The sequence below is a fragment of the Poecilia reticulata genome, linkage group LG12 (genome assembly GCF_000633615.1).
Source record: "Poecilia reticulata strain Guanapo linkage group LG12, Guppy_female_1.0+MT, whole genome shotgun sequence".
NCBI classification, from domain to species: Eukaryota; Metazoa; Chordata; class Actinopteri; order Cyprinodontiformes; family Poeciliidae; genus Poecilia; species Poecilia reticulata.
This window is the reverse complement of record NC_024342.1, coordinates 26,330,831-26,332,063: the sequence shown is the minus strand read 5'-3', so window position 1 is coordinate 26,332,063 and position 1,233 is coordinate 26,330,831. Positions and strand designations below refer to the sequence as shown.

The following is a 1,233-nucleotide window of genomic DNA, read 5'->3' as shown; positions in this document are numbered from 1 at the left end:
TGCTAGCTCATCAAGCTAACAGCTAGCAGCTCCTCACCTCTGCTAGCTCATCAAGCTAACAACTAGCGGCTAGTAGTTAGCGGCTCCTCATCTCTGCTAGCTCATCAAGCTAACAGCTAGCGGCTAGTAGCTAACAGCTCCTCACCTCTGCTAGCTCATCAAGCTAACAGGTAGCGGCTAGTAGCTAGCGGCTCCTCACCTCTACTAGCTCATCAAGCTAACAGGTAGCGGCTAGTAGCTAGCGGCTCCTCACCTCTGCTAGCTCACCAAGCTAACAGCTAGCGGCTCCTCACCTCTGCTAGCTCATCAAGCTAACAGCTAGCGGCTAGTAGCTAACGGCTCCTCACCTCTGCTAGCTCACCAAGCTAACAGCTAGCGGCTAGTAGCTAACGGCTCCTCACCTCTGCTAGCTCGCAGGCTGAGATGTCCAGGATGTCGTCGGCTCCTTCCTGGTTGGACTGCAGGTCAGGAGAGAAACCGTCAGATTGAGTCCAGCATGAAACCAGCAGGTTCTGCTCAGTTCTGGTCCAAACGGACCCGGACCGGCCCGGTTCTCACCCAGTACAGCTGATGCTCCAGCCTCTTCTTGGAATCCTCGCTGGGCTTCCTCCTCCTGGAGAACAGAGGCATCCTGACGCCCGACCCGTCCAGAACCGCCCCGCTGGACCGACGGAACCCGACCAATCAGGAACCAGGACTCCCCTCACTGGAAGCCTGTATGAATATTTTTGGTCCTGTGGGTCAGAAATGCACCAATCCAATCAGAACCGGGTTCTGGGTTTCTTTGAGGTCCGATCTGCTGATTCACTTTAAGAACCAGAGGAAGTTTGGATGCACCGATATCCGATATTTATCGATATTATTTATTTTATATACGTTTGCCTGAGCTTTCAATGCCATCCCATAATCCTTTGCTGCCTCACCGTCACATGACCAGCACGCTCCTGAAATGCTAAGATAGAAATAAAATCCTTTTACTTATCAAAACAATACGATATGTTAAAAAGTGACAGATATCGGAACGATACCGATGTCGATACCGATATATCGGCGACAGAAACTGGAACCAAAACAGTTGCTGCTTCATCTCCTACACCAAACGTCGAACTCTTGATTTGAAAAAACCCAAAGATTTCTGATTGAGAGTTTAAATGATCAGATGAACCTGAACTGTTAGCCTGAGTTAACGTTAGCCTGAGTTTACGTTAGCCTCAGACGTTAGCCTGAGTTAAC

At 49.8% G+C, this 1,233-nt stretch overlaps 1 protein-coding gene across 1 annotated transcript in view; it reads right to left on the bottom strand.

Annotated features, from left to right (window-relative positions):
* lrsam1 (leucine rich repeat and sterile alpha motif containing 1) overlaps positions 1–1,233 on the bottom strand; it is a 17,875-nt gene that overhangs the window by 12,154 nt on the left and 4,488 nt on the right. Inside the window, exons 2-3 of the mRNA XM_017307752.1 lie at positions 559–734; positions 402–458 (exon numbers count right to left, since the gene is read on the bottom strand). Coding sequence (XP_017163241.1) covers positions 402–458; positions 559–630 — 129 coding nt within the window. The 5' untranslated portion in view covers positions 631–734. The remainder of the gene's footprint in view (positions 1–401; positions 459–558; positions 735–1,233) is intronic.